A 15,599-nucleotide genomic window follows, 5' to 3' on the forward strand; every position below is an offset into this window, starting at 1 on the left:
AAGGGGATTTATGAACATTGAGTGTCACAGTACTTTTGTTATGAGGACATGCTGAGTTTCCCAAATAAACATTGGTTGACCAAATTGTAATTTTTTCATGTCCAATGCTGTTATTTTGTATCTATGAAAAAATTGCTCTTGGGGAAAGATGTCCCATCGACTATTATGCATGAGCAATAGCAAATCGGGGATTTTTGGCATGATGGTAAAATATCAGCAAAAGGTTTATTCCACAAGTAATATCTTATTTTGAGTAAAGTTCAACACAGCTTCTTTACCCATTTAGAGCAGGGGTTCCCAAACTTTTCAGCCCGCGACCCCCGAAATAACAGTGCCAGAGATTGACAGCCTCGCTGCGGGGAAATTCTACAGATGGCCAGTCCGCCCCTGAAAAATGTCTATGCACACATTATTAATCATAATAAAAACAAATCATCTCGCGACCCCCACTTTGGGAACCCCTGATTTAGAGAACCTCGACCAAATCCATTGTAGTCATCTAAAGTCATATATTATTACATCAACACATTGATTCAGCCACGAATTAAAGAATATTCAGAGCAATATCTGAAAATCCCAAAACTATAATGAGAAAGGCAACAAGCTGGGAGACAATTTTAGGATGTTTTTTTATTTTGTAAAAATGTTCATAAAAAATCAGAAAGGTATTTTTTCCAAAAGCAGTGAATCCATTTACATGTAGGCTCAGCCAATCTTTTTCCAACAGCATGAACATTAATGGCACTTGTGATTCACTGGAACAGCTTTTTACCACAAGGAAGTATTTGGTATAATGAGATGAGACTGGAATGTTTGTATTATTTAGACTAGAGAACTGTTGAAGTGAAGTAATCAGCCTGAACATGTAAGTACATTCAACATGTTCATATGGCTAAAGGATGTCACTGAAGCGCGTACAAATCTATACCACACAAAATGGTATAATCCTAATATAAAAATGAAAACTAAATCCTCTACATTATTTCTATTCTAGCAGAAATCATGTTTGTTGCTTGAGTTTCTTCTTTTTGGGCTTGACCATCTGTGGTAGTTGGATTTTGAAGGCAGTCCTGAAAAGAAAAGGAATTATAGAAATGTGAACCAAAAGAAGATTAAATCAAACTGCATGATTTCAGGTGAATAACATTAGTTCAAATTTAAGAGGTTTTGTATTGAATATTTTATATAATTTGTTTTAACTCACTCGCAGGTTGTGCAGATGGGGCTGAAGTTGCAGAATACTTAGAGATAAAGAGAAAACAGGAGAATGCGTCACCACAACAAATAACTAACTGCAGCTTTTGACAACTATTTAAAGATTGAGGTCAAGATTTTTTTTAACTAGTATTCAAACTTACTTGATAGACATACTGAGCACACATAGCCAATCTCAATGAGGTTCCTGTGGCAGAAGCATGCGGCTCTGTAGTCCACGTGCACAGGTGGAGGAAGAACCAGCTGGGCCCGCTGCTCACAGTCAGGCAGGAACACCCACTGTTCAGAAAACACCACCATAAACAGAAAGCAAAGCTCATAACAAAAACATGAGATGAATGATACTCTGATATACATTGTGTAAATCTGTGTTGCACTCTCACCAAAAGGTATTGTGCCAAAGCAACTTTTTGTGGTATCTTGAGGTACAATCCTCCAGTTATATCGCAAGCCTACAAAGGACAAACATATAAAAGTAAAAAAACTGAGTATAAACATACAGCTTAGGACAGCATACAGTTGAAGTATGACCATTAAAAAAAACCTGTACACTTGGCCAATAGAATGCCACAGTGACGTGTCCTAAAACCCGGAAGTAAGTTAGCATTTTACCACTTTCTTTATCATTTTCGATTCCTAAATCTTATTGATAGATTTATGATCGATAGATTTATGATTCGGAAATTATAAAAGTAGGGTAGACATGTGGATATTATCCGGCTGAACAAAACGTGATCCGTCTCTTAAATGTGTGTCAACCACAGACCTTATTTCGAGCTATTTTCCACTTGGAGAAATTGCATTGTTTTTTGTCGAAGGAACCGGAAGGAGTTTACTTCCGGGTTTTAGGACGCATCACTGTGGCACTCAATACAAATGTATTTTTATTTAAAGCTTTTTGAATTTCATTACATTTGAATCACCAACAAAATCCTCAATTATTTTGTATTAAATCAACTTCCTCTAATAATTATACATTTTCCATGCATGACTCACTCTTTGTATGGCAAGCAGGAGAGCAAATTGTTTTTTGTTTGCAGTGAAAACTATTTTTTTTTAAAAATATGGATGGAAGCAGTATATTTGGCAAGAAAATTAATTTGGTAAATGATTACATTTATATATTTTCAATTTATTTGGGATTTCAACCCACTGGAGTTATTGAAAATGTTTGGATCACACAAGTCTAAAACAATCCTGATGATTTTAATAAACTAAAAAAACACTTTAAAGAATAATACAAATTATATTGGTTTGAGAGACAATTAATGGATGTTGATCTTCCTTGAATTATTCTACAAGTTATCCAATATGATTGCATAGTTGTGTTTGGTATTCTCAGGTTAAGCCTTTGGATGGAAATGTCCATCATAATAAAAGTATAGAATAACATTATAGTCAATGTCCTAACAAAGCCATAACATTGTACCTGCTGAAGGAGACCCGAGTCTGAGTCCAACACACAGGCATCTATCAGGATGTTCTGTTTTAAAATACAAAACAAATGTATTATAAACATATGTAAATGTTAAAACAAAAAAATAATACAAAACAAAATTGAGATCAATGATTGTACCTGCTTCTGGGAAGCAAAAATGACATTCATGAAGTTCATGTACTGTAGGGCACAGTCCTCGGCTGCTTTTATCACCTATTCAGTCAAATACAGAGATTGATTTCAAAGGCACGGACTAAAACAAAAGCACTCTCAAGCCAAATTCAACTTTTTAGGGCTTACCAATATTCTTGATTTTGTTTCTTGTCCAACTTAAAAAGAAAAGACAGTATTATTAAGTATGACAAGGAAAACAGAACCCGTTAAAGAGTATAAATTAAGATTAATAATAAAATAAACATTTAATTACCTTCATGATCTTTTGCGACTCTGTTAATATCTAAAGTTAAAGGATTAAGGAAAACTAGAAAAAAATGTTTTGCCTCTCTCTCTCAACCACAATCCTTGCTGTGTACAGAAAATGAGAAAAGCAGATATTACTTTCAACGAAGAATCCATCATCTAAGCAAGGGAAATAATAGCATATAAAAACACAAATGTTATCTTCCAACATATACAATTCAGTAGAGTCATTCATTAAAGTAAATGTATTCTAATACTAGTCAATTTACCTGTTCTTAGATGAATCCTGATCTTGTAAAAATGTCAAATTATTATTGAAAGGATACAGCACAGAGCTTTGGCCAGTGACCCAGCCAACAGAGTATCTGTGGAATTTCCCGTCACATCCGCTGTAATCACATAAGACACATTGTAACAATGCACAGTGTCATTAAACACTTGAACCAACAACGCATTATCGTAAATTCAACAACCAAACTTTTTTATATTAGTATTTTGAGAAAGCTACTGTATATATATATATATATATATATATATATTGAAAGGTCAAGATACCCTACAACAACAGACCTGTACTTACTTTTTGCAATAACCTTCCTGATTTCTTCAGCAATAAAGTTATTAGCGACTGACAGGAGTTCATATTTCCATCCCCACTGGAGGAAGCATCCTCCTCACAGCTGTCGCCCGCTCCCCAGCTCTTACCGGGATATAGGAAGTGACTGAAATAAAGGGAAGTTGGATAAATGAGGCACAGGTTTATTTATGTCTTCATTGTTTATTTTGTGGTCTGAAAATGAGAACATTTACGACAATAGTCTATATTCCTAAGGGCCATGAGATAAAAATGAACAAACGTTTTTTTAATGTAAACAATTTCAATTCTTAAACTGAAAAGTCACTTACAGCTCCCAAATAAAGGTAGTAGAGTAACATATAATAAAAATACAACACATCCAACCCCACCCCCTTCAGTAAATGCACTTTTATTAATTATATATTGATTTTCACCACTGTTAGCTGCTCTATAATTACTTAGACCTGAAAGGGTTTGGATTACCAGAAACTAATTTACTTTCAGGATTATTGTGGTTCTGAATTGTTGTCCTTGTGAATGATTGGACTTATTGTAAGTGTATTTGGATAACACCTTCAGCTGAATGAAAGGAATAAAATAAAAGAAGACCATAATAAAGTTACCTGTCCTGACAGTGGCTGGCGATGACAGCCAGCTTGTTGGTCCTGGACATGGCCATGTGGGAGTTCCCCAGCACCATGACTGCATCCAGACACTTGGACAGGGTGAGCTACACGGAGACAGGAGGACAGTACGTGTTCTTTAGACATGTAATAACTACAAACTGAAAACCATTTATAAAAAGGTCAGAGAAATATCTGACTATACTACCTCTGTCTCGCGTTGAGCTTGCTGCCCCCACCATATCGGATTTACATCCACGACGATGACCAGCAGATTAATATCATCTTATAAAGAAATGTTGGAAAATTCAAGATAAACCTGTATGTAGCCTACAGGAAAAGCTAACTGTATGAGATAATCATCAGGACCACCTACCTGATGCCATGTTGGGATTTATCTTTCAATGAAGAGAAACAATAAGTGATTATTGTTGTTCTCCTGGTGCTTTATCTCTTGTTACATTCCATTTTTGCTCTGAAAATACAAAACACATATTCAACGTTTTTTTTTAAAGTCTGGATATCCCTACTATGATATAAAAACCCTGACATTTGTAAAGTACAGCCCTTTTCATTCACTGTTGATGTTACCCACCGTATTAGCCACATTAGCCGACCATGTTCTTCTTCTACTGTTCATATTGGTACCACACGGTGCATTGCTGACACCTAGCGTTAGTTTACGTAATGCCTCCTACACACACGGGGGGTGTTTCTCAATCGCGAGTAAAGCTGCTTCAGAGCCACTATTTCAAGCATACTACGTCATCGAGTGCCGCCGAAGTACTGTTCCAATCTCCAGCATACTTGGAAATCTACCGAGCCCGGCGTACTCCGTTTGGAGAAATATCGAGGCTGCACATGAGTAGACTCCGCGGTCTTAAAATCCCCACAATGCTTTGCGCACGGACCAATTTCCCCAAATCTGTGGCGGAAGATGTAAGGCGGGGCCTCTCATATGACACACACCTGCACACTTGCTAGCGTGTTCCACACTTCGTTTTCTGAATGCCAGGAAGTATTCTTGACTCGCTTCTGAAGCAAGATGCTCGGCAGACATGTGCTACCAAGCAAGCGTACTCGCGATTGAGAAACACCCACACAGTGTACACACACACACTACTAAACGTGTACTGATAATTTATGTAATGATATAACAATGGAAAAAAAACTCAATTAAAAATAGTAGACAAGTATATGTTGGCTTCTGTAAGTATCGAAAGCAAATTAGGTGTTAAGCAGAGAACACGTTTTTTTATTACATAATTGTACTGTTTATTAATACAATTGGTGGAAGTAGTATTGTACTGTTGTAGTTGGTTGATGGTCATCCCTATGTTCCAAGGGTCCTATGTTCTGATGTAAACATTGGAAGTGTTGGTAAGGGCTATCCTTGCAGTTCAAAATGCAAAAATACAAAGGGACCATGTTTCAAATGCAGTTTAGTATACTGTAAATCCATTCAGCCAATGTGAAGTTCAATTCTAAAGTCAAGGCAATTGTTTAGATAGCAGATTTGAGGGTAAGAGTTTCCTAGACCTAGAGTATAACATCAGAAAGCTTTAAGATACAGTATATGTGTGATATTTCAACATATTAACCCAGGGAGACATTCAATTAAAAAAATGTTTGAAGGTCTACTTTATGTCTCATTAAAAGGACATTGAGCTGTGAATTAGGATCCTGGAAACATACAGTACATCCTCTTGGTTGATTTCTTTGTACACTCTGTACTGTTGGGTAATCAAATTGCAAAAATCCAGTGATAGAGTAAACTAGAGTTATTTCCAAATAATTCCCTGAGTGTCTGGTTATTTTTAGGGCTTTGGTTTTGTCTGGGCCTGAATTGAGCCAGTCCTGTATCTCTCAGTCTGGTAGACATCTGACTCGATGGCCTCGCTGCAGTCGTTCAGTGTTACATATACACTCCCTTTGACCTCAGTGACCTTGTGAATCCTCTGTTTGACACCCTTGGAGCGCCAGTGTGTCCTCAGGGGTTTGACTGTAGGGTCATCCACGGCTTGGTAAAGCCCTTCCCCTTCTGCTAGTGTGATCTTGTACTTATGCCACGGACACACAATACATAGCCGCCCATTAAACTCCTGATGTTGGCACAGCATGAAGGTGATAAGAGACATAAGAAAGACACTATTAGCGGCAGTTTTGAAAAAAAAGGCAATGTTTTTTAGAGAATATGTAAACTTACCTCAATGTCTCCATGCTGTAATGGACCACCTGCATCTGTAAGTGGAACATTTGTGTCATCATCAGTAGTGTTTCACAAATGTGATGAGCCATTGCATTCATTTTAAAACACTTAAAATAAACATTAAAATAATGAATGTCAACATCTTTCTAAATGTTTCAACAGGAAATACCTAAAGATTATGACAGGATCTTACAATTATAGCTTTATGCATAACATTTCCATACATTTTTCAGCCCTCAGTAGTATGGGAGATTTCAGTGTTTGCTTTATGCATAACATCAACACAAACACAGACAGAGCTTACGGTAGCAGCGCATGTCCATTGCATGAAGCGTCCCTTGGTGGTACAGGACCAGTATTTCCCTGCATCCATTCACAGTCTTGATCAGGCGCCCTGCCTTGACAATGTCCTCCTTACTGCCGATGAGATGTGAAGCAGGGGCAGGTGAGGAGGATGGAGGGGGAGAGGAAGAAGGAGTGTCCTCCTCAGAAGACATTTCTTGATCACTTCTTACATCAGTTTTCCTGATAAAAATAAGAATATAGTTAGTTAGACAGATATTTGATATATGATATGTTTGAAGGGACAACACATTTTTTAAAGATGTTTTTCTTTGCACAGGGAATTTTAGACAATTAAGATTAGCCTATTTTGGGAACATGTAATGGTCTGCTCAACTATTCCTGTAACATGCAATATGTCTATTCCTCCCCAGTCAAAAATGTTCACCTGTTCTTTTACTTTTTCAAGGTGCTAACATTATTTGGCATGGATTTCTGCAGAAAAAAACTATTAAAAAAACATTAAATCTGCCTACTTCATATGTTGAGGGTTCACATCTCTGACACTTCCCAGGTCTCTAGTAAGCGGCTTTGGTCGTCATCTTTCTGAATGGGTCTGATAACCTGGCAACTAGTTTCTGGTTCAATTGTATTCAAGTCCTGGGCCGGATATGAGAAACTTAACTTCGCAAAAAGTACACACAAGAATATTCTCATGTTGCTAAATATGTATTAAACAGGCTCTGTTCATTTTAGCGTTTAAAGTTATCTACGGGTCCTGTCTGATAAGTTTGAATTGAGCAGAGACGGTTTGAGGAAGTGCCAATGTTGTGTGTTACGTCCAATGTTGTCCCTAGTGAAACACGGGTTGATGACATTGATTCCTTGGCTTCCTTCACGTCCATGGTTTAACTAAGCATACAACACAAGTATGCACTCATGTGTTCCCTGCATGGATGTGTACAAAAATAAAGGTTAAGTTATATAACATAGCCTTCTAATATCATGTATAAACGATAGTTGCAGAGACGTATGAGGACCTATGAGTGTATATAAATACAATTATAATAAGAAGAAAAACGAATAAACATCTCTGTTAGTATTAGATACATATAAATGTATACTTTTTTGTGTTTATTAATCAATCTATGCATTTATCAATTTGTTTTGTTGTTTTATCATTAATAATAAACCATAAAAACACATTTACATCCATTGTTCAGCCCTCAATACTATACGTCGTACAGTCATTAGGGCACATGTCCTAATAGTTTAGTCTAAGAAGGCTTTTGTCCTAGCAGGTTTGTTGGTGGGTATTAAGCCCTCCGAGGGATTATCTCTCTTTCATGCTGAACTGAGCGTAATTTGACCGGCTGTCCTTCTGAATTCTGCATTTAAATAAGATATGATATGGTATCCTTATTTCTGCCACCTGCCACCTCAGGAGTTGTGTTCACGGACAACAGGAACTAAAATCCCCCTCCCAAAACCGTTTTTGTCGCTATGGAGACCTACTCTGTGTACGGAAATAGTGATACTCCTCAAGCAAGCAACTTTTTAAACATTAATGCATTTTGTCAGTTCAGAATGTTCCATCAGATAAAACGTCATGCTCACTCATTTGCCTTTTCAGGTAAGTATTCTATTTACTTTTGCCATTTGATGTTACAGTTTACAGCTTTTCACTCAGTCATTCAATTATTTGGGAAGCACAAGCACCCAATGATAATAATGCATTGTCCAATGTTTGATGTGTATTATAATGTGACAATGATTTTAAACTGGAACAACGTTTACCTTTTTTTTTAATTGAGGGTTTGTTTAATAGATAGGAGTTAATAATCCTCTTCCACTTTACTTTGTGCAATATGGCTAAGGGCTAAACCAGCCGTAATGTAAACTGCTCTGCTGGTTGTCTTTGTGTAATTTAATTAGCAGAATTACCAGTTGCTGACTCTCAAATTCCACCACGTGTTCAATGTAGGGACTGTGACCCCACCTTATGGAAATATGGAGCTCTAGGAGGGGGATGATTCGAAGAGGTGTACTGTTTCATGAACACAGTAATGAACGGCACTCTCACCTTAATGCATTTGAGTCATATGGCAGGAATATTGCAGCTGCCAGCCAATCTACTGTAGAAGTCAAAGAAGCAACAGTTGCATTCTTATGTCTGCTATATTTATCATATTTGCTACGGTACAGACATGTGTCTGCCCTGGTTCATTGCTGACCAAGTGTCACATTTCAGCATCATACCAGTGTCGTGTGCTTTGCTTGACACCACAACTCTGCAGTGTGGTAGTATGACAAAGTGACCAGCCAGACCATTGGCAATCGGTCTCTGACAGGAATCACTGAGGGAGAGAAACAGCAAGGGTTTACTGTGTTGGAAAATAGCAGTGTGGAGCTTGTGTGGGGGGGGGGGTTTAGTGTGTAGTTGTTTGGAGTTTTTTTTGTATATTCAGCCTGTGTCATAGAATTTGTCTAGCTGTAAAGTCCTTTCTTTCTTGCCTTTGCCTTGTGTGGCCAACTGATGGAGAAACTAAAGCGATATGTCTACCGCCCCCAGGGTAAATGGAGGGAAGAAAAAGAGAAAGAAAAGAAAGGGGAGGAAATGTCACTTTCCCTGTATGAGTGTCTGAGGGCCGTTGGGCTTCAGCGTCACTATGCTAGGTAAGCTCACTCACATCACTTCCAAACTAACACTTGCCCTGCCCCCTCCTCATCTGACCATATGTCTCCCTCTGTTTCCTCTCCTTCAGGTTTACTTCTGTGGGTATTTGTCGTGCAGCCCACCTCTCAGCGCTGACCATGGAGGACTATCCAATCCTTGGGATCTGCTGTATGGAGGACAGGACTCGACTCTTCAATCTGGTCCAAATGGTCAAAGCTCTTGACCTAGAATATGAAAATACTAGTGAAGATTATGGTGCTGACAGTGGTGATGAAGGCTACATTGCAGCAGATAGTAGCTTTTCTTATGTTGGTGGTGAAGATGAAGAGTATGTTTACAATGATGAGAATGAGAGGGGTGCTGCTGAAAGTAAGCTTAATGCAACGCGTTTTACAAAACCCTCATCCGTTCGCAGACGGCTTGATTTTAATTGTGAAACCATCGATCACAATCTGAATCTTTTTGTTTATCCTGATGCCTCTGTATATGTAATGAATAGTGAGGCAGGGCAGGGCAAAGGGTCGGCCCTATCTGTGCAGCTTGACTCTGCGGTATGTGGCTGCAAAGGGAAGAACAACCACAGGCTGGATTCTCATAGGCATCAATCTGGTCGTCACACAGGAGCAAACACTGAGCCAAAGATTATGGAAGGAAAATCCATGTTCAATTTTCACACCAGATTATCACCAAAGTGTGAATCATCCATCAAACCAAAACCCCAGCCTGAAACAGTGGCATCAAAGTTGTTTACCAACAAACTATTTGGGCATAAAGATAGAAAGGGACTTTTAAGGAAGAAGAAACCCTTTACAGAAATTAGCAGTAATGCGGCTTCTGAACACACGCCTAAACCAACGCCTGTTTATGAACTAATGAGAACAGCTGGCTACAACTATGGACTACCACTGAGTTCCCCTCCTGCTCCAAACAAAACGTGAGTGGCAGTGGTTTGTGTTGTTTTCGTATTTAGTCCATATTTACAATTAAGTATCTTAGTGCAGTAACAGTACTAGATACATGTATTGAATATGAAATACATTTAGATAGTAATATCAAGTATCTAAATGGCTACAACATTTACATCTAGGCAATGATAATCATGATTTTCTTTGCACATGATAATCATGATTTGGTTTGTCTGTGATTGGTGTGTGTTGCAGACGACCAGGGGCGCAGCGGATCAGTGTGTGTGTGAGGAAAAGACCTCTGACACGCACAGAGTGCAGGAGAGGAGAGACAGATGTTTTGACAACTCCAAGTGAAGAGTGTGTTATTGTTCATGAAAGCAAAGAGGCTGTGGATCTCACACAGTACATACTAAAGGTAGATATAAAGTCAAGATATGAGGCAATGTCTGAAACATCATGTAGGAAGAACTTAAGACAGCATTTTCTTCAAATAAACACTTTATCATTAAACTGTGATGATGTGAAATAAAGCAGGGTGGATTTTCACTTTAAGATCTACTTCTCAAATCATTGTGCTGTTCTTCCCCCTTGTTCTTTTGTCCCTGCAGCACAGGTTCTACTTTGACCAGGTGTTTGGGGAGGAGAGTTCCAATGAGGAGGTGTATCAAAGAACAGCATATCCTCTGGTGCAGCACATGCTCAATGGGTAGGTTAGCAATCATGTAGTGGCATTTATGGAGTTGTGTGTGTGTTGTCAGCCTTACCTGCCTTTCTAATGAAGCACCTGCTTGTACATGGTTTTGGCCTAATGTTTCTACCAACCTGTGCTCCCTAACTATCTTTATTTGTGTTGTGTTGTATTTGTGTGTCCATAGAGGCAAAGCCACCTGCTTTGCATATGGCCAGACAGGTGCAGGGAAGACTCACACCATGCTTGGTTCCCCTGTGAGACCAGGGTTGTATGCTCTGGCAGTCCGGGACATTTTTGCTCACCTCTCCACCACACACATGAACTCACCCTTGCTGGTGTATGTCAGTTTCTTTGAAATCTACTGTGGTCAGCTGTATGACTTGTTGGACCACAGAAAGAGGTGCGTGTTTGTATCAGTAAGCGTGTGTATGTGTCTTGTTGTGAATACAATTGGTTAAACGTTTTATAGGTGGAGTTGCTATCAAAAAAAGTAGCAATTGGTATAAAGAACAGATGAATAATACCCCATTTGTTCCATAGGCATGATTATTTTTTTTGGTAATCCACCATCAAAATGAACCTCTTTAAGCTTGATTTTTCTTCTTTCTTGAGTTATTCCCCCTCTTAATCTCGTTTTTTTCTTTCTTTATTAGATTGTTTGCCAGAGAAGATGGATTTAAGGTGGTTCACATTGTTGGGCTGCGTGACGTCAGAGTGGACTCAGTCAGCTCACTGATGGAGGTTCACCCTTTTTTTTCTGCTGTCCATGCTGTGTAGACAAGAGCTAGTCTTCTGGTTACCACTCAAACTTTGTGAACACATTGATGCAATGAGTAATTCCAAAATCAGAGATCTACCATTAAAAATAAACATCAATAGAAAAGTATAACAATATATTGTGAGGAATATTCCAATCTTAGGTCACACTTACTTGAACATTATCATTATGTTTTCTTTGTCTCTCTTTTTAATTATTTGTCCTCCTTTCTAAGGTGATTTTACAGGGAACAGAGGTGCGCACACAGGGGGTGAGTGGGGTGAATCCACTCTCCTCTCGCTCCCATGCCTTGCTTCAGATTCAGCTAAGGGATGCAAACCAGCAGATAGCTGGAAGGTGAGTGACAACATGTGTTTTTATCATATTGTAGGCTTATTATACTGTACACACTATCTGATTGTATTGTCTTGTGCTCCCTTGTTTGTGTGCTTTCAGAATGTGGTTTGTGGACCTGGCAGGAAGTGAGCGGGCATCAGACACCAAAGAAGACAGGCAGAGTCGCATGGAGGGAGCAGAGATCAACCAGAGTCTGTTGGCTGTAAGACACACGGACACACACAGACAAACACACGCTGGGATTTTACATATTTTTTAATTTGTTTGTCTTTCTTTTATTTCCTCAGCTTAAAGAATGCATTCGGTCCCTGGATCAGGAGCAGTCTCACACACCTTTCAGACAAAGCAAACTGACTCAGGTACTGCAATATTCTGTTGTGTGTGTATAATTATTATGGCTGATTTTTTTGTCCAGCTTGATCAATAACCTCTCCTGTGTTTTGCAACACATTGTTCCTTTTCTAGGTTTTGAAAGACTCATTTGTTGGTGACTCAATGACGTGCATGATTGCCAACATTTCACCTGGTCACTTAGCAACTGAAAACACACTAAATACACTGAGATATGCTGACCGGTAAGTGTGCGTGTTTCAATATAGTTGCTGGAACGTTTTTTTTCTTTCTCAGAGCCCTAGTGGATTGCATTCATCCTACTTGAAATCCTGATTAAATGACTTTGGAAAATGTAAAATATAAATGTGATGTTTAAGAACAAAGTTTATTTTCATCTTACTCCCAGTGTTGACAACTTATCAAGTCTTATTATAACGTTTTGTTATGGACTGTTAAGGCAATAATCAGTGACTGCTATTTGAGATATTACATCTTGTATTTTTTTCATAGGGTGAAGGAGTTAAAGGGACAGGGGGGACAACGAGGAGGAAGAAGAGGAAAGACAAATCACTCCCCCAAGCGTAACTTGTCAAACAGCAGCAGCAGCAAAAGCACAAGCAGCATAATTGGCACCCGAGGGAAAAGTCCTCCCAAAAAGCCAAAGTTAGGGAGATATAGGGAGAATTTTTGCCCCATCTCTCCCATTAGATTGACCATGGGAGGCGAAAATCTTTGCTCTACACCCAAAAACAGCAGATGGGGAGAGGAAACAACTGCAACAACAAGAAAGGGAATTGACTTTGAACATATAACACCTGTTGGAGGTTTGCTGGGAATGAGTGGTAGGAGGGACAGGACGGACAGAGCAGACAGGAGGGAAGGTAGAAAAAGAGAAAGGTATGGAGTATCTGACAGTGTAGACAACACAGTTGGTGACCAAAACATAGAGGCAGAACTGGTCTTGAGACAAGCAACAGATGAGCGGCTTCACTTGTGGGAGGTACCGAGAGAATCTGGATTATGCTACAGAGGAAAAGAGAGACAGCAAAGTTCAAAAGGGGCAGGAAAAGATGAGAATAGAGGGATAGAACAAAGAATAAAAGTGGGAATCAGTAGAGACACATGTGATGAAGCAGAGAGGCTAAGGGAAAAATATTTGAAAAAGGCGGATGAAAGGGAAAAGGACAGAGAGAGCCATCTGAGACAGTATCACCAGCAGTTGCAGCAGTTCATGCCCTCATCTTCATCTGTCCTCTTCTCATCCTCTACATCCCCGTCTATTTCTTCCTCAAATCAGGCCTCTCTCTCTTCTTCTGTCTCTCCTTCTACCTTTCAACAATCTTCCAGCCTGTCAGTTTCTGCCCTTATGTGTCATGGTTTGGAAGGAGTTTTTGATGCATACGGGGCTAATGTTAAGGTCAGGGTAGATAGTAACAGAGGACAGTCATCTTTCTTCCCCAGTCAAGAGATTTGCTTACAAACTAAAACCTCCCCTAGCTGCAATACAAACAAGGCTGTGGTTAGTCCTGGTGACTCAGGTGGATCTGGTGATGCTTGGAGGGTATCCAGGGATGGAAAAGAGGAAAGATTTGGGCAAGACAGAGATACACATGAGAAGTTAAGGTCACTGAAGGCAGCAGGGGAAGGTGAGGTCAGAGTAAGGAGGGAGGAGTGGAGACCAGCAATGGAAGGAAAAGGAGTGGGGAGGTGGGCCTGGGTAGCATCAACAGAGACAGAGCAGGCAGACAGGATGACAGGTGCAATCCCCGATGAGGCAGTAGTGTTGTACAACCGTCACTCAGAAGAGGGTGAGGAAGGTCTTAATGCTTCAGATGTCACAGCTGATAGAGTGTGTAGTACTGAGGAGCGAAGAGGAGCCGACAGTTACGGTTTTCTGTCCTCCCAAAGAAACATTGACAGTAGCAGCCTCTTTAACCGCCCTCTGGATGAGTCATCCCGTCAGCGAGCTACAGCAGAACGACCTCTCTCCCCAGCCTGTGGACAACCAAACACCCTCCTGACCCCTAATCCCTCCTTTGAGTTAAAACACACTACATGCACCTCAAACATCGAGCCAATACCGTTGAAAAATGCTCATCAGGAAGTACCATTAAGCAGCTGTAGAGTGAAGCCACCATGGTTCAATGCCTACGACAATATACCTGATTTTTCAAATTCTCAATGGGCCACACTACCTCTCACTACTCCCACAACACAGAATAGAGGTAAAATACCAGCAGAGCCTCTCAACATTTCATCTGAAAATCCAGCCTACACTATGGCACACAACGGTCCAGATGCTGACGCCAAAAAGTCAGAATTACCTCAGGAAGAGACTGCAGGTTCAATCAGCTTCGTCATGGACCCCCTCAGCATCTCCTTGCTTCAAGTGGACCAACAGGCTGACAACCTTTCTTTCCTTCAATGGGATCAGAACAGAACCGCTGCATCCCCACTCAAAACCTCTACACGTTCTTCTATGCAAACTTCTGTCATGCAGTCCAACTCCTCCTCTGTCAACCAGTCTGCAAACACAGGTTCACTGAGCACACACGATCTAACGACCAATGGTCCCAACCAGAAGCCATCAGAACATGCACACAATATGCACAAAGAACTTTCTTTGGCCATTTCAACACCACAGTCAGAAAGGGTCTTGGGACAGTTGACCACAGCGCCAAAGCATTGTCAAACTGTACATTCAAACACCTCAATCCAAACCAACAGTCCTTTACAATTAAATAATCAAGAGAGCACCAGCAATCAGCAAATTAGACCCATCTGCCTTTCTAGGCTGGAAGACTTGGATCACGGCCAGTAAGTACCAGACATGTCACAGTTTTTACACAATCATTTTAATGTTGTTAATGAGTGTTTCAGAGGCCAGTGCCCATTATAATGAGACAGACTGGATTGTATAATTCCCCATTGTGTTAGGTTGATATCTTGTTACAAGTTGCTTTGTTTTAACATTTGATTTAATTTGCATTTAAGTGGATCCTACAGACATGATACAAACCTTTTTGGTGGTCAATTTAGAAAACCTGCTGTTTATTTCAGAGTAACGGAGCAATCACAACCTACAATATTAGATGAAATAAAATAAGTATGT

The 15,599-nt window shown here is 39.7% G+C and overlaps 2 protein-coding genes across 2 annotated transcripts; both read right to left on the reverse strand.

Annotated features, from left to right (window-relative positions):
• Window positions 1–610: 610 nt before the first annotated feature.
• On the reverse strand, window positions 611–6,816 carry gtf2h3 (general transcription factor IIH, polypeptide 3). Its single transcript, XM_034118676.1, is given in 16 exon segments — window positions 611–1,070; window positions 1,205–1,241; window positions 1,359–1,494; window positions 1,599–1,667; window positions 2,645–2,698; window positions 2,792–2,866; window positions 2,954–2,982; window positions 3,081–3,110; window positions 3,400–3,462; window positions 3,654–3,719; window positions 3,722–3,795; window positions 4,274–4,380; window positions 4,482–4,558; window positions 4,650–4,748; window positions 6,480–6,514; window positions 6,787–6,816. Coding segments are annotated over 14 exon segments (897 nt in total). The 5' UTR covers window positions 4,660–4,748; window positions 6,480–6,514; window positions 6,787–6,816; the 3' UTR covers window positions 611–1,000.
• LOC117473172 (Rieske domain-containing protein) lies at window positions 5,508–7,590 on the reverse strand. The gene is made up of 4 exons (XM_034118677.1): window positions 7,301–7,590; window positions 6,787–7,007; window positions 6,480–6,514; window positions 5,508–6,375 (listed from the first exon to the last, which is right to left on the reverse strand). Exons 1-4 carry the CDS (start codon window positions 7,303–7,305, stop codon window positions 6,091–6,093), a joined length of 546 nt encoding a protein of 181 aa, XP_033974568.1. The 5' UTR covers window positions 7,306–7,590; the 3' UTR covers window positions 5,508–6,090.
• Between the last annotated feature and the right edge of the window lie 8,009 nt (window positions 7,591–15,599).

Source organism: Trematomus bernacchii, unplaced genomic scaffold (assembly GCF_902827165.1).
Source record: "Trematomus bernacchii unplaced genomic scaffold, fTreBer1.1, whole genome shotgun sequence".
Taxonomy (NCBI): domain Eukaryota; kingdom Metazoa; phylum Chordata; class Actinopteri; order Perciformes; family Nototheniidae; genus Trematomus; species Trematomus bernacchii.

Excerpts from the sequence above, each read along its gene's own strand:
- LOC117473172 (XM_034118677.1), bottom strand. Across the intron at positions 6,515-6,786 it reads AATGGACATGCGCTGCTACC|ATGCAGGTGGTCCATTACAG; the intron begins GTAAGCTCTGTC and ends TTCCACTTACAG. Across the intron at positions 6,376-6,479 it reads TACAGCATGGAGACATTGAG|GAGTTTAATGGGCGGCTATG; the intron begins GTAAGTTTACAT and ends TGCCAACATCAG.